Genomic DNA, 25,912 nt, shown 5'->3' with positions numbered 1-25,912 from the left:
AAATTGTGTATTGAAAGGCTTGCAACCACATTGTCAATGACATTTGCTTCCATTCGTGATTTGGTTAGGGCCCAATACTGCGCCTTTTGCATTCAACTGCTTCTTTAAGGAACTATGAGAAAATTGTAATGACTTTTGCAGGCAGTTCTCATCTCTCTGGAACACCATCCAGACCAGAGCCTCCAGGAGATGTGCAATTTTTAGGAATATACATCCCTTATTTTGTGAGGCCAAATACATCTCCTTAAAACATAGTCATAGATCTTGAAAATAACAGAGACTAATTGAAATCAATATTTCATAATGTGAAGTACCCTCCAAACAATTAGATTCTAGCACATATTTATTGTAAACAGTGTCAGGCAAACTGTTTCACAATGATAGCTAAAATTAGTCCAGTATTTTAAAAATAAGACACCTACTACTATCACATCTCTAGTTAATGAAATAAAATAAAATTAGAAATTCCAACTTTTCTTGAAAGAATACATAGTAACCCAAGAAAACTAGGTTATTAGGAACATGCCTAAAAACTTACCCCCTGAAATACAGTGTATTTTAATGGAAGATCATGCATTAAACAAAGACTAAATATGGACAAGTTCCTTCAGTTTGAAAGTGAGGATGGAAAGCAAACATGGTGCAGTTGAGAAACCACCGGACTGGGTGTTAGAGGAGTGTATTTGTACTACTTGGCCTTGAAGATCAGCCTTTTGAGGGCTCCTGTTCTCACCCCACTGACTTGCGCACCTCTGGGGAGGGACTGTCATTTTCTTCAGGTCCTTATAAGATTAAAAAATATAAGCAAAACTATAAGTTTGGTCTTTAAAATTGGTGTCCCGTGGAGTTGTGCAGTGCACAGACTACACAGTGGTACTTGCCTGCTCTGAAGTAACCTAGTATTCTGGGCTCCTGCAAGTTACAGGACAAAAATTTTGAAGGAGGGGAGAGAGAAGTTAGGCCAAGAAATAATTATGGTTCTTTAGAAAACACACTTTCTCTAGTTCTTATATGAGAGGATATGTATTTCAGAAAAGTGAAATTTGGCTTATTTTAGATTCTCCCAGGACTCTACAATGTTCTCTCTTCAATAGATACTCTGCCAGTTCACATTACACAAATAACATGTGAAAGCCATTTATGCTTATTATGGAAGGCTCATTAGCATAAATATTACTAAATGTTCGAGATATTAATTTCTCTTTATACTTATAAGACAACTGCAGAGCCACCCTGCAGATCTGTAAGCTGTGCGCTGGTATTAATTTTTATAATTTCAATTTGCTACCACCTGGGGCAAAGGGTTTTGGAACACCAAGTTACTGAAGCTCCTTAATTTATTGGCAAGACTTAAGTGAATTCTAGGATCCTCCACGCAGTCAGCTTAGCACTAATAGATTTTTAAAGACAAATGCATTTAACATTTACACTGAATGAGCTTTTCAAAAACAAAGCAATTACTTACATGGCATTAATTATATGAGCAGCCTCCTTCCGACAATTCACATTCCTGTCTTCCAGAGTCATTTCTGAATATCTACACATCAGGTGCTGAACAAAAACAACAACCCATACAAACTTGAAAGACTCCTCTTCAGGGATGAAAGAGCATAAAACCAGGTGACTTTTTTGATTTGGGGCATTACTGACCATGGCAGGAAGTTTGAAAACAAAGCACACAGTAACTATTTTTCCCTCTAAAAGGGTTACGTGAAATTACATGGTAGCTTATGCAAGAAGATCCCGCAGGGTCCTGCTACTGCCCCCTCGAACTTCAACTTGCTCTGCTGGCTCTCTCCATGCCTGTTGCCCGCCATGGGCAGGCCTTCTCTCAGCTCCAAGAACACACAAGCTTTTTTCACCTCCCATCCTGTAATGGACAATGTCTACACTCCCAGGGCCAGGACTAGGGTTGGGCACTCACCTCAGGCACAAAACAAAAGGGGACATCAAAAAACTCAGTAAATCAAAATAATATTTTAATGCAATATTATAAAAAAAATCAAAATTAATGCCCCCAAAGCTGAAAAATACAACTTTGAAACTTTAAACAAAGACAGGATTCAACCCTGAACCTGCACAATTTCACCAAATCCTGGCCTTGTTGGATTCTGTCTTTAAACTTTTGATATTTCATTACTAGGGATTTTTAACATTGATTTAGATTTTTGAAATACTGCACTAAATTATGATTTATCTTAATTAAAATTTTTGGTGTTCCCTTATTCTGCCCCAGGTCCAGTGCCTCACTTGGCTACTCCTAGTCCCAACAGATCCCCTTGGGTCCCCTTTGTCCTTTTTTTTTTTTTGAACACTCAACAACCCCTTTGGTGTGTTTTTGATCTCAACAGCCAGCACCCATGCCTCTTTCAGAGGACCACCGCGGGCTACTGGAGCCTGCTTTGCCTGCACATAAGGACAGTTGGGAGTCCCAGGGAACTTAAGCCTGCCCCCCTTGCCTCCCTTCATTCCCCCCCACACCACCCTGCTTTCCCCACATCCCCTTTAAGTCTATCTTCAGGGAACCTGACCTAATCAGAGCCTTTGTACCAGCTATTCCCTGTGATTCGAACACTGTTTCTTAGGCTGTTTGCAGGCCTGGATGCCTCTCATCAGCTCACTAGTGTTGAAGCATTACCTACTCCTTTTTTGACCACCAAAGACCCTACTCCTCCCTTATTTTTACAGCATCCCGTTTACTTTTTTCCTAGTGCTTGTGATCAGTTGTAGTTATTTATTTGCCTATGTTTACGTAGTTATTGTGTTCTTTCACTAGCCCTCAAGCTTCAAAGGGATAGGAACCACATATGATCTTTTCATTTTGGCATCCCTGGTGTCAGCACAGTGCCCAGCACTCAACAAATGAATACATGCTGTCATTATCTTTGTTTCCTTCGAATTTAGGACTTGGCCCACTGATGAAAGGCATGCGCATTTTTGAAGGTGGATGACTGCTTTGTGGTTCCTCTTAAAGCTGTTTATAAAATTAGAGGAAACTTGCCTGAGGGGTTTTTATTGTAAAAGCCTGAGAAGTTAAAGAGACAAAAACAAAAAACCTCCAGAAGTGGACCACTTGCTTCTTTCTTATCAACTAAGGCAGATCCTCTACATCAAATTTTCTAATCTACAGCAAAACAAAATAAACTCACCTAATCTATAAAAAGTTATTATTGAGACATATAATAAAGGAATGGAATAATAAATGTTCAATGAAAATCCCAGATTTTATAATTACTATTAGCACATTCTTGTCCTAGCAGGGATACATTTATAGTATTGAGGCAAGATCTGTCAACAAGAACTCTAAGGGTGGATGCTGAGTTTAAGCAGAAAATCAGAATCCTAACTTCTCCTGTCCAGTGGCACCAGAGAATCAGAGTTCACTCTCCCAGCTTCTTTTTAATGTTGTTCCTCCTTTCTGGTTGATTTTTAATGCATCTTATTCCCACAGCATATCTTCTAGTCACAGAATGTGTATATAAATGCTAATACCTGTTTCCAGTAACCCTTTCATTTTAAATACCTGTAGCTGTTCATCAATGTAAGGAATTTTTAAAATTTCTATAGCAGATGGTCTCAATGAAGGATTCTTATTCAACATGCTGTAATGTTTAAAAAGAAAAAAAAATAAATGAACTAAAATACAAGTACAATTTAAAGTTGTTTCTGTGACATTTTGATTTCCATACCTTTCCAGGATGGCGTTTAGTTCTCTAGGATATCTGTCAGGAAGAGAAGGTGTGTTTCCCTCAACAATTTTTAGAACAATGGACAAGAAATTGGAGCCAGTGAATGCATGATTCATGCAGCACATCTCATACAAAATGCATGCCAGTGACCTGAAGACAAAGTTAAAGAATTTAAATAATGAACAAATGTCCTATTTTCAATTTGTTCATCATATAAGACCTCAGAGGTGTAGGGTGTTGGCTGTAAGGCACTAATATACACTTCAGTTGTTTAAAAATTGCAGCTAAATACTGTTCTTTTCCATTGTACATGTTTGGCAAAGGAAAAAAAATAAAGAATAAAGCATAAAGGTAAGTCTGAATGACCACTTTTTGTCAAAGGAGAATAAACAAACCAACAGCAATAAACCTGCACATAGTAAAGATAGTAAATATTTGTTCAATGTAGTAAGAAAATTTTTAATTAACATCTATAAAGAAAAAATAAAAGGCAGCTAAACATTGTCTTTCTAAGGCAGTTTTTTAAATATCACATATGCAAAATAAATCTTTAATTTATTAGCCTAGTCTTCCCTTTAATGTGTATCCATGTATTTTGAAAAGGAAACTGGTATTCTTTATCAGTTTTCTGAATATAATCCATTTGCAAGTAGGATGGAAAGGCAGCTACTTGCAGCTCACATTAAAATGTATATTTATCCCTTGGGGAGTATGAAACAGAATATTAAAATTCTAGATCAGTCAAACACTGATTTGGATTAACCATGCAAATTGTTAACCTCTACCAGAAAAAAATTTTAAATAACTCTACGTCATAAAGAAAATTAAATGGAAATTTCTGCCTGAACTAAGTGTTAAGAAATAAGTGTACTTCTCCTGAATATGGGTTATTTTTATCATTTTGAATTATGTAACTGGCCAGGTTTCTCTTTTCATGTGAGTTGCTTGAAAGTTTAGAAATTAGTTTTTGATTGTCTGGTGTAAGTTATATTTTATGTAAATTTTAACACTGTCTTTAATACAAGGAAGGATAAACGTATAAATACATACATGAATATGATCATTTAACTATTTTTGGGTGCTCATGAGAATGTGCATTTGTAAAAGAATTATGAATATATACACTGAGAAGTTTTCTGTTCCAGTAAATAATAATAAAACTAAAAATTTCCAACTGATTGGTATTGTACAAAGCATTTTCACATATATCTCAATAGAACCTCGTAACTCCCCTGTGAAATAGAGCCAATATCATAATTTCCCATTTGATATGTAAGAAAATTGGCTCAGGGAAGTTAAATGACTTCACCAAAGTCACACAGGTAGAAAATGGCAGAACTGACTCTTGAATTAAGGCATCTTTCTCAATCTTGGACTATTTCCATTATAGAATGCTAGAAAGAAGGGGGATGTTAGAAAAAATCACATGATATTGACTAGAACACCAAGTTCAATGTAAACATTATAAATTATGAAAATTACTTGAAGCTCAATAAAATTTGCACCCATCTGTAAGACTATTAAATGGTATCTGGTATAGTAACACATACTTATATTTCTATACTCAGAAAAAATTTTCCTTCAAATAAAAATAAAGACATTTTTGGACAAACAAAAACAGAGAATTCATTGCCAATGGAAAAGCACTGAAAAAAATCCTAAAAAGGAGTTCTAACAGAACAAAAATAACCCCAGGCAGAAACAAGAAATACAAGAAGAAATAAAGAGCATCAAAAAGAGTAATTTTGTAAATATGTATAAATAAATATTAACTCTACAAAATAATATTAGCAAAATCTTGTGAAGTTTAAAAACTACATAGAATACAAATTCATGACAAAAATAATGCAAAGAATATGACAGTAAATAAAATTAAAGTATTTTAAGTTTGAAGTATTAATAGGGAAGAGTTAAAAGTAATTTTTACTAGACTGTAATATGTCAAGCATGCATATTATAATTGCTAGGGTTATCACCAGAAGAATAGTAAAATAATGTATAACTGACAAGTGTATAACAAGTTACTAGAGAGGAAAAAATCAAATTGCAAAACTTCAACCAAAAAAAAGTAAGCAAGGAGAGAAAAAAGGAACATAAAATGAGCAGGACATATAAAAAGCAAATAGTAAGATGGTAAATAAAAATACAAATGTAGTTACATTAAATACAAATGGACAATATTCCAATTTAAAAGACTAAGATAATCACACTGGATAAAAAATTATATACTGCTTACAAATCAAATGTTAAATATAAGAACACAGAAAGGTTGATAGAAAAAGATATATCATGCAAACACACTAAAAATTGCTAGTGTAGCTATACTAGCATTAGAGTAGACTTTAGGAAAGAACCACTACTTAAGATTAAGATGGTGGACTGGTAAAGAAACCAAATCACCAGGAACAGATAACCATGCTAAATCTGTATACACCCACTAACACTGTGTATGTGTGTGTATGTGTGTGTGGGTGGGTGCGTGTGTATGAAGCAAAAATTGACAGAATGAAAAGGAAAAATTGACAAATTCAAATCACAGTGATTCACAATCCCACCTCTTTCAATAGCTAATAGAACAAGCTGACATAAAAATAAATAAGGATAGAGAAAATATATACAACACAATTACCAAAATTGACATAATTGACAAATTAATATAAATGCACCCAGCAATGAAAGAATTCAAATTATTTTCAAGGGCACATAGAACATTTACCAAAATTGACCAGATTAGGCCATACAGCAAGTCTCAACAGATTTTAACAATTGAAATCTTCACAGCGTATTTTCTGACCATAGTGAAATTAAGCTAGACATTAGTAACAGAGAAAGAGAAAGAGAGAGAGAGAGAGAGAGAAACTACAAAATCTTTAACTGCTTGGAAATTAAGAAATATACATCCAAATAGCCATTAAGTCAGACAAAAAAATCACAACAGAAATTAGAAAATATTTTTAACTGAATGCTAATAAAGGTACAAAACATCAACACATTGAATACAGCTAAAGCACATGCTTACAGCAAAATTGAAAGTATTAATTACATATACTAGTGAAAAGAAAAGGCTTAAAATCTATGATCTAAATCAACTTGAGAAGCTAGAAAAAGAACAGCAAATCACACTAAGGAAAAAAAGAGCAGAAATTAGTGAAATAAAAACACACAATAAAAACAAAATCAATAAAGACTAATAAATTTAATAGACCTCTAGCAAGACTAATCAAGAAATCGGCAGATTAAAAGTAAGAGGAATGGAAAAAACAGTGCAACACTATAGACTCCACACATGTTAGAAAGTATAAATACAACATTATAAACTTGTTTTTCTCCAATACATTTGAGAATTTGGATGAAATAAACAGTCTTTTAAAAACACAACTTAACAAACTGACAATTCCCCCCCCCCCAAAAAAAAAAAGCCCGGTAGGATTTTGGTTGGTATTGCATTGGGTCTATAAATTATTCTGGGGAAAACTGACATCTTCATAACCATATACTCACACAAAAAAATTAATTATAGAGGGATCTAACTGTGAAAGATAAAATCACAGAACTTTTAAAAGAAAACAGGAGAACATCTTTCTGATCTTTGGGTAGGCAAAGATTTCTTAAAGAAGAAACAAAAAGCACTAACGATAAAATTATGGACTTATGAACTTCATTAAAATTATGAACTTTTATTCATGAAAAGACTCCATTAAGAGAGTAAAAAGGAGGACACAGACTGGGAGAAGATACTTTCAATTCAAATCTTCACCAAAGATTGGTATCCAGATTATGTTAAAAATATTATTGAATTAATTAAAACTTCTACAAGTCAATAAGAAAAATTGTCAATAAGCAAGAATTCAATAGAAAAATGGACAAAAGACTTGAACATACACCAAATGGCCAAAAATGAGAAGGTGTTCAACATTATTAGTCATCAGAGAAATGGAAATTAAAACCACAGTATAGTAACACTACATACTCATCAGAATGGTAAAAATGAGAAAGACAGACAATACCAAGTCAGTAGGACAAGTTTTCTTAGGAAAAAAGAGATGGGCTATATATTACTAGTAAAATATAATCTTCAGATTGAATCAAATACTTTTTACCTGTGTGGAATGTGTAAAATATTTGTGTTATGAACTGTCCCAATATACTTACTTTTTTCCCCAAAGAAGAGTCCACAATTTGAACCTCAAGAATTTCTTTTTATACTCACACAATAGTAGAGCTACAAGGGACTATAAAGATTTGCTAAAATAAAACTCTCATTTTATTAATGAAAAAATCCAAAGCTCAGAGAGAGGAAGTAATTGGACCAGAAAGGTGCCGTGTTGGGTCAGGTCATGTTGGCCACACCCTGTTATATAACCTAATGTACAAGTAATCTGAGTACTGAAAAAAGATACCAAACTCACAGGTCCAAGTGGTAGAAGGCTATCAATCACTCAGCACCCACATGCTCTCTTCTGAGGATTTATGCTCAGCCCCAGTAGGCTCAGAGTTTCCTTCAGGACATGGATTAGAAGCAGAACAAAGCCAGACAACCTCTCCTGGCTCTGACAGGTCTGAAGAGTTGGGTGGGAGCAACAATCCCTGATTCAGGACTACTTGAGCTGTCTTGGAAGCAGGCTATTAAACTGTCTCCACCAACAATACAAATGGTAACAATAATATTGAAAATTACAGCGGAAATTTTAATAGGGTTTACTATGAGCCAGACACTGTTCTATGTTGCTTATATATTTTAACTCATTAAATCTTCCTCACAACAACCCTGAGGTAGGAACTATTATTATCATTCCCACTTTTCAGATAAGGAAACCACAAGATTAGGTAAATTATTCAAGGTTCCACATTGAGAAGACGGTGGAGGTAGGATTACAACCCAGACTGTTTGACTATGGAAATATAGACTTTTATGCCTTCCTGCATCTCAATGTTGCACCTACCAGAGCATTTTGGGTTATTAAGGGCTCTCTTGAGTTGGAAGTTATGGCTAGACCAATAGAGCCTTTCAAGCAGAGGCTGACTTCCTAAGCTACCTTCAGGCCCTTTATGGAACCAAAATATACCTTTAAAGAACACGGGGACCTTGACAACAAGCCATCATCGTGAACCATCATGGTACCAGACCATGGCAAATAAAGGGTACACAGACAATGAGACTCTCTGCAGGGAAAGGAAAGGAAACAGACAAGTTTGGCTCTTGTTTTTCCATTGCTTGGAAGGAAAAGTGTATTAACAGTGAATTCATCATGAAGTCAAACCCCAGTCTTATGGAGACACTACTCTACCTGAGCCACATTTGATAAATTTATTAAGGTTATAAAAAGATGTGCAATTATCTGGCTAAATAGACTATGAAACAATTAGCTCTAGAGGTGGCTTCAGTAATCAATTAATTTTGATATGATTATTCTCTTTTTTGGAAAACCTCTCAGCTACATGGCAGGCATGCTGTTTTCCATTTACCTGTTTGCTTATGCTTAAGCACATAGAGAAGACTTCGTTTATCAGCCAGTAATTTGTGGAAAAGGACCTCCTATTGTCCCAGTGCACCTGCCTGGAATGGGTGCTAGTTAAGTGAAATATGAGACAAGCTGATTACAGAAACTACCATGACACTTGGGGTGAAAGATTTTTGATTATCTGGATGCAAGTTTTGAAATCTATCTACTACAGTATATGAATTTTTTATTTTGATAACTATATTTCTATGTACCTATGCTTTTATTTTCTCCACTTTCTAACCCGACATTTCTATACGGGAATCATTATATCATCTCAAACTCCTCATTTTCATCCTTTTTGAAGAATTTTCTCTATTTTGACTCTGGTCAATACAAAAGCGGTGGGGGTTGGGGTCGGCGGAGTGGGAGTGGTAAGGAAAAAGCTGACGAAAAAACAAGTGAGAGTTCATTTTACTTAGAAGTTTACGGTTTGTATTCCTTTCTTTTTGTAAAATCCAGCGAACTGTGAAGAGACAAGCAAACAAATCCCTGAGGGAGTAAATATAAGGCTGGGATCACGTGCATGTGAAGCAAAACACACCTGAACTCCATAAACTTGCCATCTGTCCAAGTTGACCAGAACCACCAAGAGGATTTCTGAAGCACAGCCGATGATGACTTGCAAATGTAACTCAATTCTGCCTTGTCTTAAAGTAACTAAATTAACCATTCACAATCTTCCCAGACCCTGCAAACAGAGGCCTGCCCTAAAGGAATGCCTGACTCTGGTTTGAGAAGGTTTACTGATCTTCTAGATAATACTGAGAAGGTTTACTAATCTTCCAGGTAATAATTTTTTTATGTAATTGAGGAGCAACCTGACATATTCATCTAGAAAAGCAACCTGACACATTCATCATTTAAGCAGTTGAACACATGGAGAGAGTAACAGCAAGTTAATACAAAAATAGTGGGTTTTGCTTTAGTTTGTTTTACCCTAAAGTCTCTGCTTAGATAAAATTGAATATTAACATAAACTGAATTTAAATATAATGAAATAAAAATAAATAAAGATTACGAAAGACATTGGGCTGCTTTAACTAATAATATACTTAATAAGCAATATTATATAGCAACGGTGTATTAAGGGCCTATCATATCCCAGAATCTATATCGGTGTTTCCCAAACTTTAAGGTACATACAAATCACCCAGGATTTTATTATAATTTTGATTCTGAGCATTTGGGAAGAAATGGCAGCTACATTGAAAGCACAGTTTTAGGATCTTCCTCAAATCCCATATGAAAACAGAGTAGCCAGATACAAAATCACAAACCCATGACCAATATTTTCAATAAAGTTAGGTGATAAGGTGTTCCCTTGAACCTCAAAGTACAAGTGAGTGAAGACACACGCATAGCCACATGCCCTGCACAGTATCAGCACCTGTGTGGGAAGAAGCAGAGGGAAGCAATGGAGCGACTGAAGGGCACATGAACAGGACTTCCAAATAGCCAACAGGTACTCACTGGAAAGCACAGTAGGCCGATCTAAGAATAGCAGCTGAAACCAGTAGGACTTATGCCCAATCCAAAAGCAGGGTGAGTGCAAGAAACCCCAGGATAAGGCCTAAAGCAGCTGGAGCAGAACAGATCAGGGCTGTCCAGCAGAATTTTCTGCAATCATGGAAATGTTCTACATTTCTGCAAACAATAGCCATTCATCACATGTGGCTATTAAGTGACTAGAATGACTGAGAAACTGAATTTTCTAAAGAATATTTAAAAGGAAAATTGAATCCATTCCTTTCACCATATCATCCCAATATGCTATCATGTTTTGGGGAAGACTCCTAAAATTACAGCAAAAACATTTGGGTGAGTTTTCTCCTGCTCATAACAGCTCTTTCTAATCACTTTCTTCCACAATTGAGCTTTGCAATGTTTGAAGGAAGATTATCTCATCTCCCTTCTCTGTGGTGGTCCCATGCCCTCCATACCATATAAATTTAGCCAGAGGAAGAATAAGACCAGTATCAGGGAGAGAGATAAAGAGGAGAAGGAGGACAGGGAGACCAGAGTGGCAGAGTTCAAAAACTGGCTAAAAGGGAAAGATTTTTTGCATCTTTAGCTATTCTTGAGGTCACAGTCATTGATTCTATACAAACCATAAATTTTGAGAAAGGACCATGGACAGTGTTCAGAGCCGGAGTGAAGAGGTGTACTGGAAATGGAAATAATAATCAAAGTGTCCTCCCATTGCCAACTGTTCACTCAACTATCCCATTAAAGCTGGATATGGCAACAGTCTGCACTGCTCATGTGGCATAAACTTCTTCACACTTTGAGTGAATTGCTGTGTTCCATCTGCTTGGATCATTTTATACAGTCCTCAGAGGCTCTTTTAAGATGGACAGAACATCAGAAGTAGTAGAATGTGCCAGGTTACTGTAAGACCTGCCTATCTCCCTTCTTTAGTCTCTACTAATCTTCTGCCTCCAGTCTGTTTTCTCTAGTCCAGCCTGGTATCATCAAAAGACTGACTTCCCCGGTAGATTGATCACTCTTTGCAAATATTCCTTACCCCTTCCCCATGGGGGGAGAATATATCCTTTTGTGTTGACATTGGAATTTGCACATGACTTGCTCCAGCCAGTGGAATATGGTGAAGTATGAAGTATGTCACATCTGAGTGGAAGCCTTAAATGCAGGTGAATAGTTTAGCTCACCCCTTGCTCTGTCTCTGACACTAGATTAGCTCAGGGCATAGCCTGTGTCCTAAGACTGGGAAAATCATGGAGCAGAAAAGGACGGCAACATGGAGCAGAGGCTTAGTTAACTTGCAATCCTCATGTAATGTGAAGAAGAAACAAATGTTATAAGTACCTGAGATTTTTTTTTGCAGTTCCTTGTTATTGAAGCAAAGCTACTAATGTATCAACTATTTGCTTAACTGCGTTCTGCAGTTTCTCATCCCCAAGAAAACAGAGTCCAAGTTTCTTGCCATGGTTTACATGGTTTCTTCACTATCTGACACCTGTCTGCCTCTTCAGTCTATCAGCACTCCCCACCTGCCACGTACACACAATTTGTCCTCCAGCTAATCAAAAGACACTGAGCTTTCTCATGCTTCCATGTCCTTACACATACCAGAGAAGACCCAGGTCATTGGCAACTGTTTTTTAATTCCCAAAATATTCTTTTAAATGAAGAAATACCAAAAGAAGAGTTTCAAAATTTGTGGTACATTTGAAATTTTTACATTAAATAAATTAACGCCTTTAATATAAAACTCTCACCACTTTTATTCAACATACTACTGAAAGTCCTAGCCAGAGCCATTAGGCAAGAGAAAAAAATAAAGGGCATCCAAATTGGAAAGGAAGAAGACAAGCTGTTCCTGTTTGCAGATGACATGATTTTATATAGAGAGAAACCTATCAAAGAATCTATCACAAAACTCCTAGACCTGATAAACAAATTCAGCAAAGTTGCAGGATACAGAATCAATATACAAAAATCAGTAGCATTTCTATACATCAACAACAAACTTGCAGAAAAAGAAATCAATCCCATTTACAGTAGCACAACAACAAAAATAAAATATGTAGGTATAAATCTAACCAAAGAGGTGAAAGATCTCTACAATGAAAATGATAAAACACTGATTAAAGAAATTAAAGACACACAAAAAAGGAAAGACATTCCATGCTCATAGGTTAGAAAAATCAATACCATCAAAATGACTACTTTACCCAAAGTGATCTACAGATTCAATATAATCCCCATCAAACTAACAATGACATACTCCACAGAAAAAAAAATTCAAAAATTTATATGAAACAACAAAAGACCCTGAATAGCCAAAGCAATCCTAAGCAAAAAGAACAAAGCAAGAAGTATCACACTCCCTGATTTCAAAACCATACAAAGCTATAGTAATCAAATCAGCATGGTACTGGCACAAAAACAGACACATAGACCAATGGAACAGAACAGAGAATTCAGAAATAAATCCACATACCTGCAGCCTACTGATTTTTGACAAAGGACCCAAGAACACACACTGGGGAAAGGACAGTCTTTTTGATAAATGATGCTGGGAAAATTTGATATGCATATGCAGAAGGATAAAACTTGACCCTTGTCTCTCACCATATACCAAAATCAACTCAAAATGGATTAAGACTTAAATGTAAGATCTGAAATTATAAAACGTATAGAAGAAAACATAGGGGAACCACTTCAGGCATAAGCTTGGGCAAAAATTTTATGAATAATACTTCAGAAGCACAGGGAACAAAAGCAAAACAGATGGGATTATATCAAACTAAAAAGCTCTGCATAGCTAAGCAAATAATCAACAGAGTGAAAAGACAACCTGCAGACAGGGAGAAAATATTTGCAAACTATGCATCTGACAAGAGAGCAATATCCAGAATATAAAAAGAACTCAAAATACTCAATAGTAAAAAACAAATAATCCAATTTAAAAATGGGCAAAGGAGGTGAATAGACATTTCTCAAAAGAAGACATACAAATGGCCAACAGGTATATGAAAAAATGCTTAACATCACTAACCATCAGAAAAATGGAAATCAAAATGACAATGAGATATCATCTGACCCCAGTTAGAATGGCTATTATCAAAAAGAAAATTTAAAATGCTGGTGAGGATGTGGAGAAAGGGGAACTATTATACATTGTTGATGGGAATATAAATTAATAGAGCCACTATGGAAAACAGTGTGGAGACTTCTCAAACAACTACAGTAGAACTATCATACGATCCAGCAATCCCACTACTGGGTATTTATACAAAGGAATGGAAATCAACAAGTGGAAGGGACACCTGTACTCCCATGATTATCACAGCTCTATTCACAATAGCCAAGAGCTGGAACCAACCTAAGTGTCCTACAGATGATTGGATAAAGAAAATGTGGTATATATACACAATGGAATCCTACTCAGCCACAAAAAGAATGAAATTCTGCCATTTACAACAACATGGATGAGCTTGGAGAAAATTGTGTTAAGTGAAATAAACCAGGCACAGAGAGAGAAATACCACATGTTCCCACTCACATATGGAAGCTAAAAAAGTTGATCTCATAGAAGTAGAAAGTAGAATAGTGGTTACTAGAGACTGGTGGGGGGAAGGGGAAAGGGGAGACAGGAGAAGGTGGTCAGTGAATACAAAATATTGGAGAAATAGGAAGATGGGATCTAGGCTTCTAATGTAATACAAGGAGACTACAATTAACAACAAAATACTTCGTATCTTTGAATAGCCAAGATGATGTTGAATGTTCCCAACACAAAGAAGTGACAAATGTTGGGTGATGGATATACTAAGCACCCTGATATTATTGTACATGGTATGAATATACACAAATATCACATTGTACTCCATAAATATATACAATTTCATGGGTCAATTAAGAAAAATAAATTCAAAAAAAGAAAGAGAAAAAGAAAGAGAGAGAGAGAGAGAGTAGAATAATTGTTACCAGAGACAGGGAAAGGAAATGCAGGAGTGGGACCAGGGAAATGTTGGTAGCTATTGGTACAAAGTTAAAAAGGTACAGATAAGAAGGAAGAATAAATTCTGGTGCTTTAGGGTGACAATAGCTAATAACTATTGTATTGTATATTTCAAGATAGTCAGAAAAGAGGATCTTGAATGTTATAACCACAAAGAAACGATAAGTGTTTAGGTGATGGATATGCTAACTATTCTGATTAGAGCATTATATAATATATGCATGTATTGAAACAATAAGCTGCACCCCATAAACATCTACAATGAAAAAACATAGATTAAAATTTAAAAAATATATATATATACCTTCAAATAACCTGCTCATTTCTCTCTTTGTTCTTCTTCTCGGATTTTCATAATTTCTATGTTGGTTTACTTCACGGTGTCCTATCACTACCTTCGTATCTGTTCACTTTTCTTTATTCTTTTTTATTTCTGTTTCTCAGATATGATGATTTCAATAGTCTTACTGTCAACTTACTGTGGTTCCTTTTAATAATTTCTATCTTTTTATTGACAATCTCATTTTTCTCATTCACAGTTTTTCTGATTTAGTGTAGCTCTTTGTCCATTTTTTTCCTTTAGCTTTTTGAGCATATCTAAGACAGTTGTTTTAAAGTTTTTGTCTAAAAAAGAGAATAAAATCTTTGTCTAGTAAGTCTAATGTTGGACTTCATAAGGGATTGTTTTATCAATTTATTTTTGTTCCTTTGAATGGGCCATCTTTTCCCATTTCTTTGTATGTATTGCCATCTTTGTTATTGTTCTTGAAAACTGGGTATTTGACTATTGTAATGTGGTAAGTCTGGAAATCAGATTGTCTTTCTTCCTCAACATTTTTTCTAACTATTGAAGGCTGTAGTAATCTGTTTGTTTTGACACTTTCCTAAGCTATTTTTGCAAAGTCTATTTGTTGTTGCTTGTGGTCACTGATATCTCTGCTTCTTCAGCTTGTGTTCAGCCAATGTTTTGACAGAGATTTCTTTGACTTCCAGGTGCTAAACAAACAAAACACACACATACACTCACACACACACATACATACAAAACCAAAAGAGAGAGAGAGAAACAGAAAAACAAGCAAACAAGCAAAAACAAACACAAAATGAAAAAATCCTGCTACTCACGGTCTTGCAGATTGGCTGGGACCCTCCTTTAACACTTAGCTATGCTTGCTTTGAGCCTAGAGATCAACCTGAGGTGCAAATTTAAGGACTTTTCAGGTCTTTTCTGAGCATGTGTCTCGCCCTGGTCATCCATGTGGCTTTCTAAATATTCTGTATACAGTAGTCCCCCCCAACCTTATCCACAAGGGATAAGTTCCAAGACCCCCAGTGGATACCTGAAACTGCAGATAGTACTGAACCCTATACATACATACCTGTGACAAAGTTTAATTTATACATTAGGGACAATAAGAAATTCACAATAACTAATAAGAAAATAAAACAATTATAAAAAATACTGTAAAAGAAAACCAACTAAACAAACAAAAAGAACACACACCACCTAATTCAGTGGTAAGTTCAAACACATACATTTAAGGCCCTTTGCGAGTGAGAAACCCCAGGCCAAATGGTTCTATCAGCCAGCCACTTTCTTTCCCTTCACAGTTCCCTCCCTCTTCTCCAAGTGGCTACCCCCACCTTTAGTCATTGACACTGGGTCCTTTTGCCTCTTTGCCTAAAATGCATTTCATCAGACTTTTCTCCACCCTTCAGCATCTTGAGCAGGCATCACCCACTCTAAGACTGTAGTGATGCTCTACACCCCGACCCATCATCAATCATTTCCTCCTTTATAAATCAGAGCCTTCCTATGGCACTGTAACAGCATACAGCAATTTGTTTATATGTCTGCCAATCCTTTGAGGACAGAGAGCAGAACTTATACATTTTGATGTCTCTTTTGTTCTGTAAACACCACCCCAGAGGCAGAAGGGAGTAAGGCTCAAAAGTATTAGACATTCTGGTAAACTGGCTTTCTGGGGTTGGAGGGAAGACTTAATTCATAGCATTTATTGATTTCTGTGGTGTGAACACCTTGGCTAATTTCAAGTGACCAATGTGATGTCACTGAACATTGAGTTGAGAAGAGATGGGGATAATTGGTCTAGTGAGCCAGTATGAGCTGGCTCCAGCACACCACTGAATTATGTGAGTAATGGAGAGATGATGCTGGAGTCAGATGATGGTCCAGGGTTGGGGCTGAAGTTGCGGGAACGGGGGAAAGAAATCAAAGTCAGGAGAAGCTAAGGGAGAAATCTGAGGCACGTGGAAAAGTTTTTGGTCCATAGATTCTCAGCTGAGGTCGAGGTTCTTGGGTTCTATTCATTAAATGGACCAAAAAGTTAGGGTGCAAGACTGCTTTCCTGGTACAAGCCACTTCTCTTAAGCCATTTATTGGATGTTTTGAAATAAAGAAAATGAACACCACCAGCTTGCCATAATAGAGGCCCAGACTAGAGGCTGCTTCTCAACGCCCACTTGCTGTCCTCTTGACAAAGACCTGTTCCAGTCACCACTGCTGCATAACAAACCACCCCAAAACTCAGTGCCTTAAAATAACAATAATCAGTAATTTTGCTCATGAATTTATTTGGTCAGAAATTAACAGAGAAGCCTTGAATCTACTCCCACAGCATCTGCTGGGGAGGGTCAGCCGAGGCTGGAAGACACATTTCCAAGATGGCTCACTCACATGGCTGGCCAATTGGTGCTGGCTATCAGTCAGAAGCTCAGCCCGGCTGAAGACTGTCCATGTGGACCTCTCCATGTTGGCCTCTCAGTATGCTACTCAGGCTTCCTCACAACATGGTGGCTGGGTTCCAAGAGCAAGAATCTCAAAAGAATCAGGCAAGCGCTGTGTCATGGTCATGACCTAGACTCAGAAGTCACATGCATCAATTTTGCTATAATCACACAGTTTCCCAAATAAAAGGTGAGGGAACACAGACACCACCTCTCAATAACAGTAGTGTAAACATTGCATTATAAAAAGAACATGTGAGAAATAATATATTGTGATGGTGGCCATCTTTGGAATATACAATTTTCCACATGTCCCTAAGGATCATGAGAGCATTCTATCTTACGCTCTCTTTGCTCAGAGAGCCAGGCCCTGCCATGGCTTCCACAGCCCTACTCTACCCTTGCCTGAGGTGCTCCTTGCTATAAAATGCCTAGTCCTGGAATTGAAAAGATTCAATCCCAATTTGATTTCCTATGGAATGACTAGTCTCAACTAGGAATTCCAAGACTTAAAACAAATTTAAGAAGCAACTTAAAATAAAGTGTGATGGCTGGGGATTTAACACTTGCCAAAAGGATTTGCATTTTTTAAATAAGAGCTTGTTAACACAAGCAAACTTCTCTTTGGTAAAAGGAATGAAAGAAAATTCTGAGTTAACCCCCTCTGCTACTCTCCCACAGATTAACAAAACAAGGGTATATAACTTGCCACTCTATTGTTTATCAGAGGGGAAAAAAAAAAAAAAGTAAAAATCTCTCATTGCAAGAGTAAGGCCTTAGGGAGAACAGTTCAGGAACAGCAGCATGAGGAGGTCAGCAGACCTGCTCCCCAGAAAAACAACCATAACTGGTGAAAATTACCAAAAATCCTCAACTAAAGTCTCTGAAATTCATCTTAAGGGCATACAGCAATAAAGAAACACTTATTCAAGAAAATCTCCTGATCTCAGTAAAAAGAACAAGAGTCTGTGGCACTTGAGCCATGACCTGCTACCTCCCTTCACTTCCCTGAGTATGACAGAAGCTCCAGTCTGAGCAGGTATGGCCAAGGCAATGGAGCTCCCTGTCCTCCCCCCCCCACCCCCGGCCGCCAGCTTCTAGTCATGGGTTAGGATATCTTCCCAGAAGAGACAAGCGTCCAGCATTTCTCATCCCCTAGCCAGTCCCCAGAAAAGACTAGCTCTCTGTTGCAAAGGTTAAATTTCAGGCAGATATTAAGGGCTCCACCCAGCCCCCAGTCACAGGCTGTACTCCAGGAAGAGCAGGCAGAGAATATTGGGGCTTTGATCACCCTAATCCCAGATCACACGTGGGATGGAGGTTCCATATCAGGAGAGGCAAGCCAAGAAGACCAGAGGCTACTGCCCTGCCCAGTGTCCTGCTCATAGGCTGGAGTGTCACTCTGAGAAAAGTGGGCCATTGTCCCTGCCTCCAGCTCCAGAGAAGTAGTTCACAGATTTAGTCCAGAGGGAGAGGCAGGCCATAACAGAGAACTCAGAAGTGCTCTCCAAAGGGACTGACTTTATTTGAAACAAAGTGTAAGTCAAGTTCTCAAAAATAATGGAGATTTTGGTGGTAAGCAACTAGGAGACTAATAGCTCCATGAGAGCAACAAGCTAAACCATAGGCCAGCTAGTTTACCAGTTAGAACCAGAAAAAGAGGCAACTAAGAATCCTGGGTCACACAAACTTCAAAGACTGGCCTCAAAAGCTACACCTGCAAAGGCTCAAATTTAATTAGAGAGACTGAAGGGCAATTTATGCCCCAGGGCATTGTTGAAACAATAGATCAATGAGGTGACAATTAGTGGAGGCTAACAGCTGGCTGTGATATCAACAGAGGCAGACAGCTTAACAGAGAGAACAGCAAAATGACAGTCAAAGAGAGCCCTGCTAACACCACTGTCATCCCAGGGTGACTGTGTATGTACAGGGCTCTGCTCTCTGAGGAGCAACATTAGAAGCCTCATACTGCCCAGGAAATAGATTTTACTAAATAGCCCAGGCAAGTCACTAAATGAATAAACAAACAAACAAGTCTCAGGGAAGGAGGAAGAGGGCAGGGGTGGGGGAGAATAAGTATCCAGAGTTGCTACAATATATTATCTGCACTGTCCAGTTTTTAACAATTATGAGACATGCAAAGAAATAGGAAAGTATGACCCATACAAAGGGAAAAGAGGAGGCAACAGATACTACCTGAGAGAGCCCAGATGTCAGATTTAACGACTTTAAAGCAGCCATTATAAATATGTTCAAAGAACTAAACAGTAGCATATTTAAAGAAGTCTGACAAAAATGTCACATCAAATAAAGAAATTACTAAAGAGAGTAATCACATTTAAAAAGCACCAAACAAATTGAGGAAATAAAAAAATACAATAGCTCTGTGTCCAACAGCTTGCTTCTGAACCCACAAAAGATGGGAGGTAGGAATCCAGCTTTTTTTTTTTTTTCATATATCTACATCAATTAGATTTTCTGTGTAATTAACCACCCCAAAATTTAATGGCTTAAAACCACCACCATTGATTTAACTTATATTCCTGTGAGGCTGGGATCGATCAACTGGATTCAATCGAGGATCTGTGGTCAGTTGAGAGAAATGGACTCTCCTGCTCCTTCACCAAGACACAGCTGAGGGGCTACTGGCTGCCAGCTACAGCAGGTTCCCTTTTAGTTATAAAAACTGTTACCAAGTTGGCCTGTATTTCTTCTCTTCCTAAACCCTTTACCAGAAAATAGGCTGTTTCCTTCCCTATCCCCCATCTCTGTCCACCTAGAAATGCTGTCCTGTGAGGACACTTTCTTGGTCCTGTCAGGCCAGGCAGGTGCTTGTTCGTGTCTGTTTTCTTCTCTCCATAGCTAAGGCTTGTCTGACACTTCTGCCCAAGATCACTAAAACCTGAACCCAATGTTGGGCATGAACTAGACTCCTCCAGTGTGCCCTACCCAGCCAACCTCCATGCCAGATCTCTGAGCAGAACCCTGAGAGCTTCACAGCACATTCTGACGTCCCCACTAGTTCCACCATCATTACTTCCACTTAAATCACCCAAAGAACATAGGATTAAAGAGCCATCTGGTTGACTTCTCACAAGATAAATAAGACCAACAGTGAAATATTCTGTTTCCTTTCTGTTTGGTTACAGTACCATTATTCCAATAGTATTGTCCTTTCTTTGTTTCTCCTACCAAAATAATATATCCTAACTACTCATAGTTTAAATCAGAGCTGGCCTAGGAACCCAAGTCATATTTATACTTCTTCTGTGGGGAAATAACTGCTCATGCAAATCAGCTGTGTTCAAAGCATTATCCTCAGTGAATTTAATTATCATAACTTTCCAAATAACTGTTTATAAACTTTTGTAACCTAACCCATTTTTGAGAGGAATTTCCTGTACTTGAATGCTATATAAATAAATGAATCCAGGAAGGTCTAACAGATTGCAGAAAGGGAATAATGTTACATATGGGCAAAGTTAACAGATGAAAATGTACTTAGTATTAGACCAATTCTTCTTTAAGCATTATAAATATATGTCCAGCTATTAGTGCTAAAGCAAAACACCTGTCAATTATTCATAAGTGTTTCCAATCCTAAGAAAATATTCCACAATAAACAGATGCCGCCCACTGAGATTCAGAGACATGTTCTCAACCTCACTCAATCTAATTTTTCTGAGTGTCTCCCAAAGATTACTCGTTACACTATAATTAATAGTTCTCTGTTATTCTTTTGACCTTAGGTTTGGCAATAGAAATTTCATTACCAGGTAAGTCTGTTTTGATTTAGATACAACCAAGGTAATTACTAAATTCATAATAAGGTGGTTATTAGGGGTCAGGATGATGATGAATCCTCAGCTAGTACTTGCTCAATAGTTAATCATCTCTGCAAGGAGAGCTGACCTAATGCTCAATAACATACATTAAAATCCTCCTGCATTTTTGTATTTGGGAGGTTTTGGCTGCTTTAAGTTTTGTCTGAGTCAGATATTTTTGTAACCCTAAAACATTAGAGCAATACTGTCTGATATTCCTATAATTCTTCATGCAATACTAGGAGTAATTTTTTTAAAAGAAGTAATACTGACACAAGTGAGACGGAGACTCTATGCTTTACTCTTCTCTCTGTGGGTTCTGTTGCCTCAGTTGTCTAGGAGACAACCATTTGATTTGGCAAGCAGATGTACACGCCTGTCAACAGGAGCCAGGTTTATTGCTACATGTAATTCCAAAAACTTAAATGGTAGACTCCATAAATTAACTTACTCTTAATTCAAATGACATAATGTAACATCTTCCTGAGATAACACGTAATCTTAAATCATGAAGACATTATATATTTGAATCTATTTTTAAATGTCCATAACAATAAGTTAAAAAAGTAAGTGTGAAGAGAGATGTAGGTACGGAAAAAATTCAATCCAAACCCCAACACTGATTTTCTCAAACTAGAGAAAGGAACTCCAAAAGGATCAAGATTTCTCCTGAGGGACAGGAATTTTACCACTTTTCCTTTTATACCCTAAGGGCTATTGCAGTCTTGGGCAAATAGTAAATGCTCAATAAAGCAAAATTTAAAGGCACTCATTCCTCTGAACAAACTTTGTGGTTTGGGGTTCTTCTTTCCTTTTGTTGGGTGGTGGGGAGCAGCTGGGTTAGAGGGAAGAAGGAGGAAAGATGATAGGTATATTGGAAAAGACCTTCAGGGAAGAAGTAAGCTAACAATGGAAAAAAAAAAAAACAGTGAAGAACCTAGAAAGAAATAATCACAAGATTAAATTGAAGGGACAGGATTTATGGGGAACTGTCATAGCCAGACCTAATCTTGACAGTGTTCTCTCCCACTTGAGAAGCACCAGAACAAAAACAGAATCATGACCGTTATGAAAATCCCAAGCCATATCCCCTGTTGTCATTCACTTTTCTCTAGGCAGAGAAAACTTTATCTTCTTTAGAGGAATGAAGTGGGTACATCTTTCACATTGCTCATCTCCAAAAGCTCAGAACTACTTATGATGATTTGCATGTAATAATTATTTACTTAATTAACAAGCTCTCAGATTGTCCTTTGAACTTTTAAGAAGCTGAAAATTATATAAGATCCCCCTTCAAAGGAAAAGAAATATTCCCCAAATAGGATCTATTGTTTACAACAGAACATATTGAACACAATTTTCCACATGACCTCTCCAGTGAGATTTACACTGGTTGCATGACAAAAAAAAAGAAGAAATTCCTTTAACACAAGCGCTCAGAGAAACTGAGAAATTTCAAATGCATCTATCACTGAAAACCCAGAAATTATTTAATTTAGTTTATCCTTAAAGCCAACATCTTTAGTAAAATTCTTCAAAGTGACAAGAAAAAAAAAATGCAGAAAAGCTATACATCACACACAGAGCTGGAAGTTAAAATAAACCACAGTATTTAGGGTAACAAACACTTTAATAGTTTAGCAGAAAGGTATCAAAATTTAACGTTTATGATATATTAAGAACTTTCCTTTAGTTCCGGAACTAAAAATCCAACCAACCAATTAATTTATGAATAAAGAAAATTTTCGAAATCAATTTAATGGAATATATCAAGTTCCAAATCCAAAAGACCTTCTTTTACTCTGGTTCCAGAATGACTCATATGTCAAAAGGATAAAGACGGTAGATGTAGTAAGTAAAGGAGCTTAAAAACAGAATGCATTGTTCTCTCACAGCAGCAGATGAAGTCATCTGGACTAGATGCCCACTCACCAGATGTCCGACTTTGTGTCGTAGCCTTGGTGTTTCAGAGCCTCAGGGCTCATATAATGGGGAGTTCCAGTTAAAGTTGTGGCCATGTCACAAGATCCCAGAAGGAGTCGAGAAACTCCAAAATCACCTTGAAATAATGATTGATTTTTATGAATACTTCAAAACAACAAAAATCAGTACTGGAAATTTACAACTGAATGAATGTCTAATTTGACCATTTTATTATGCAATGGTTCATATCACTTTAAAGGTTAAGAAAAGTGATATATTTTAAATAACACGATGTTGGTAAATAGCTTTAAAAACATAAGCTTTATAGGAGAAAGAAGACTTTGAACCAAGAAAAGTGAATTATGTGAGTTAAAATTCTTTATTTCTGGAATTATGAGAAGTAGACACTTGATAAAAAAAAAAGCTAAAGAAAAATTTTTTCAAGAACAGGCCTATAAAAATTTGAATTCATCAGCTTCTCTATTCTTGCCTAATCAATTGCATGCTTTTAATCCTTCCTTCCCTAAGAACTTCCTACTAATGATTAGACAATCTAGTAATTCCTGAGTGGAGGGACAGTTATGAAGAACTAAAGGTTAATAAAGCCATTATAGCGATGTTTTGATTATCTATGATAAGTACTATTGCCTGTGATAAAATACATGTGAAACCTGTAGTGATTAATCAAACCAGTAAAATAAATCTAAACACCTGCAAAGTGCCTGGCACAAAGTAGAAACTCAAAGTATATTTGTTAAATCTACTATGTAGTAAATGTTTTAAACCTCAACTTATGAGATAATCAAAAACAGAATAATTGAGTTTTATTGGGTTCAACCAGGTGAAAACAAAAATTGAGTAGTTTAAATAAACCAATGATTACTCTAACACTTCCATATACCATATACTTCAATTTGATATAACATCTAGAATATACTCTCCTGTGTTTTTGGAACACATATTTTTAAAATCTTACCAATTTTAAGTAGATTATTTTTCAGAAATACATTCTTTGATTTTAAATCTCGATGAAGTATCCTCCTACAAAAGGCAAAAGAGAATATACAACTTCATGCAAAATATAAAATTTTAAAATCCATATATAAATAATATATATTGTTATATGTGAAATGATTCACAAATAAATATATACTCCCATGGTTATACCTTTTAATGTTCAAAAGCTACAAATCCACAACATTTTCTAGTTTCCCTGAGGAAACTGGAGTTTTAATATAAAGGTTTTAAAGGAAGGGGAACATGTAGTTGGGAGAAGGGTGATACGCTTTCAACTATTTCAATAGGCCAGATTTTATTGTTTTTGTAGCACGATCTACATAGTACTAATATCCAGTAACCATAACCTCAGTTAATAGTCGAGTTATCATAAAGCTTTATAATCTATTGTTACCCAAATGATCAGTTTTTGTGTATTTGTGGAAATAATGTTGGTGATGATATTTAGTAATAAGTAACATTTATTGAGTCTTAGTACAAGCTAGCAATGAAAATTATGTCAGTTTAGACTTTTATTTCTGGAATTTCAGAGAATTAGACAACTTGAAAATCTTTGCCTACAATATATAAAAATGCTGAATCAAGCAAACAAATATCTTTACATATGCACAGGTGAGCTCACACAAAAATGAGGCTAACTCCCTGAGGATTGTACAAAAAGAAATTGAAAATCAGAGTGGGCAGAAGGTGCTGTTTCCCAGCTGCCTTAGGGGATTGTGCTGGTCTCAGTAATACATTTGAACTCGATACCACCATCAATCAACTGGCTTTAATGACCTCACAGAAATAAGAGCCACGACCTTTAGCCCACGTAATGTGGAGTTTGGAGCTAACATACATATATAAAGTTAGAATCCTACACATGGCCCACACTTGAAATGAAAGAAATATTGGAGTGAACAGGACTGAAGCCATGTTGGAACGTAAAACCGTGTGGGCTGTAGGCAAATTTTAAAAAGACAGTTTTTTTTCTGGCATGTCTCTGAGTTTTCCCTTGGTTATTTGATATTTTGAACCTAGGTTATAGGGCAAGATGATATTATTTACATGAATATAAAGTTGTTTTCCAGCCAGCCTGAAGCTGCAGACTCACACATACTACCCAGACCCTGAGATAACAGCAAAGATGGGAGCAGAAACCAGACAGTCTCAGCAAGTCTTTGCACCTGAGACCTTGCATGAAGCCCTCACTGCTCACGTGACCCTCCCTCCTGCTTTTCATTTCCCACATTCCATTCCTTCATTGTCCTCTTTGAAAACCCCTCAGTAAACCTGAGTCCTTGAGATGGCTTTAGCCTGGCCATTCTCCTTCAGGTTTTCCGGAAAGATGGGTTAGCCCAACATCTGTCCTCAGGTCACCAGGATTCCTGAATAAAAGCTGACTTCTATTTTCACCTACTTTTGATTTTGAGTTGTTTGCTTTTGTCTGGGTGTAGGCAGCCGGACCTATGAGTTCGGTATCTAATTTTGGGGAGACTCAGCCAGCAGCTGAGCGTGTCCTGCAGGAGAAACAATCACTCACAAGTAAACAAAATGACAAGAAAGCTTATCTATATCGGTCTGAACTCTGAGTGAAGAAAGAATATCTCCCTTCATATTTTGTAACCATATCTCTCTTCTCACTCATATTTGGGATACAAATATTCAAAAGCTGTATGGTCTCAGAAATCCCAAGCTAAGAAATTAACATAAAAATTGGTCCTCATCTGCTAATAC

The 25,912-nt window shown here is 36.7% G+C and overlaps 1 protein-coding gene across 7 annotated transcripts in view; it reads right to left on the bottom strand.

The window, feature by feature from the left end:
• Positions 1 to 25,912, bottom strand: part of NEK11 (NIMA-related kinase 11) — a 114,384-nt gene that overhangs the window by 9,634 nt on the left and 78,838 nt on the right. For 6 of the 7 annotated variants that reach the window (XM_008571999.1, XM_008572000.1, XM_008572002.1 and 3 more), the window contains 5 exons: positions 24,156 to 24,220; positions 23,189 to 23,315; positions 3,690 to 3,839; positions 3,524 to 3,602; positions 1,466 to 1,551 (listed from right to left, as the gene is read on the bottom strand). In XM_008571999.1, coding sequence (XP_008570221.1) covers positions 1,466 to 1,551; positions 3,524 to 3,602; positions 3,690 to 3,839; positions 23,189 to 23,315; positions 24,156 to 24,220 — 507 coding nt within the window. The remainder of the gene's footprint in view (positions 1 to 1,465; positions 1,552 to 3,523; positions 3,603 to 3,689; positions 3,840 to 23,188; positions 23,316 to 24,155; positions 24,221 to 25,912) is intronic. The other variant, XM_008572001.1, reaches the window with a different exon arrangement.

This window comes from Galeopterus variegatus, unplaced genomic scaffold (genome assembly GCF_000696425.1).
Source record: "Galeopterus variegatus unplaced genomic scaffold, G_variegatus-3.0.2 Scaffold743, whole genome shotgun sequence".
Taxonomy (NCBI): domain Eukaryota; kingdom Metazoa; phylum Chordata; class Mammalia; order Dermoptera; family Cynocephalidae; genus Galeopterus; species Galeopterus variegatus.
This window is presented reverse-complemented; position numbering and strand designations above follow the sequence as displayed.